Source organism: Phyllobates terribilis, unplaced genomic scaffold (genome assembly GCF_046119375.1).
Source record: "Phyllobates terribilis strain yellow unplaced genomic scaffold, ASM4611937v1 Scaffold_3__8_contigs__length_932513732, whole genome shotgun sequence".
Classification (NCBI taxonomy): domain Eukaryota; kingdom Metazoa; phylum Chordata; class Amphibia; order Anura; family Dendrobatidae; genus Phyllobates; species Phyllobates terribilis.
Genome location: NW_027362763.1, coordinates 474,178,750 through 474,180,137, shown reverse-complemented (window position 1 = coordinate 474,180,137; position 1,388 = coordinate 474,178,750). Strand labels below are relative to the sequence as shown.

Below are 1,388 nucleotides of genomic sequence, written 5' to 3'. Positions count from 1 at the left end.
CAGGGACTACACTACACACACAGCTCTGCTACATGCACATACTATACAGCAGGTTTCCAGGGACTACACTACACACACAGCTCTGCTACATGCACATACTATACAGCAGGTTTCCAGGGACTACACTAAACACATAGCTCTGCCATACAGCGTTTCCCAGCATGCACCACAGCTGTAGCTACACCGTGCACACAGCTTTCCCTGACGCTTGTACTGCTGGCGCTGCACACTTCAGGGAATCATTCCGCCTGGCTCCTCCCGCACACGTGACTGATCACATGGTCATGCTATCGGTAGGGTCCTGTAACTGCAGTGCCGCGGTCAGTAACGGCCGTTGTTAGGACGCAGCATGACACAGTCTATAGTGGTACAAGGTGAGTGGCCCTTGTCCATACCGTATTAACCCTGTGAAGACTTCTTTAACTCTAATGTGCTGCGTTTAGAATGGCCATTGAGGCACATAATACTGTGGAGACTGTTTCCTTTCTGCCTGGCAATATACAATGGAGAAGATGTAATAAAGCTGTCCAGCAGTAAAACCGTCTGCTGCTCATAGCAACCAATAAACACTGAGCGTTCATAAACTGCTGTGGGAGAATGATAGCAGAGTTCTCATTGGTTGCTATGAGTAACCAGGCCAGTTTTATTGTTATTAATGTACGTGTCTGCCCTCTGCTGGTGGAAGGGGGTTAGTCTGGCTGGCACTTCACCTGGGCACATAGGCACTATGGCTGTGCTGCTGGGTACATGCATCTTCTACTGCTCAGTGATTATGTGACTGTATCAACAAACCTGATTTATTGTAAAAATGTAGTTCTTAGGAAAAATTAGAAACCTGTTATCGTAAATGAGTGGAATCGGGACAAGGGAATGATATACAGTATCAGATTTCAGCGCTGTCCCTCTGCAGCAAGCCATACAATCCTGTACTCACCCTCCCCGGGTCCAGCGTTGACTTTCTTCTGCTGCTCCCGATGTCCGTGGCTCTGCCTGAGCTGACTGCATGAGCCACCACTGATTAGCTGTAATGCTGCAGACAATAAAATGCACCAGCAGAGGAGACTCAACTCTGGACCCGTGGAGGGTGAGTAAAGGACAGTTTGATTTGTTTCTTTCTAAAAAAGACTGCAGCCGAGGGACAGGTTTTCTGAAAACAGAAAATCTCTTTAAAATAACCTGACAGCAGATATATGCTGCTCGAAACAAGGGCGGTATGATTTCAGACAGATATACGAGTATTTGACCCTGAAACGTTGCAGAGTTTCAGAGAAAAACATAGTTTAATAGCCGGCCGGGGAAAAGTCACACAGGAAAGCAGGCAGACTGGCGGATCCTAGCGACTTGTCCCTGCCTAATGCTAGTGACTCACAGGTCTCTCCCATACACAC

General features: G+C 47.6%; 1 protein-coding gene across 2 annotated transcripts in view; it reads left to right on the top strand.

The window, feature by feature from the left end:
- Positions 1-200: 200 nt before the first annotated feature.
- TUBE1 (tubulin epsilon 1) overlaps positions 201-1,388 on the top strand; it is a 47,776-nt gene continuing 46,588 nt past the window's right edge. The window contains exon 1 of one of the 2 annotated variants that reach the window (XM_073675871.1): positions 201-374. Coding sequence is in view for 1 of the 2 variants with exons in the window: in XM_073675870.1 (XP_073531971.1) it covers positions 350-374 (25 nt within the window). In the remaining variant the exon portion in view is untranslated. The remainder of the gene's footprint in view (positions 375-1,388) is intronic. The other variant, XM_073675870.1, reaches the window with a different exon arrangement.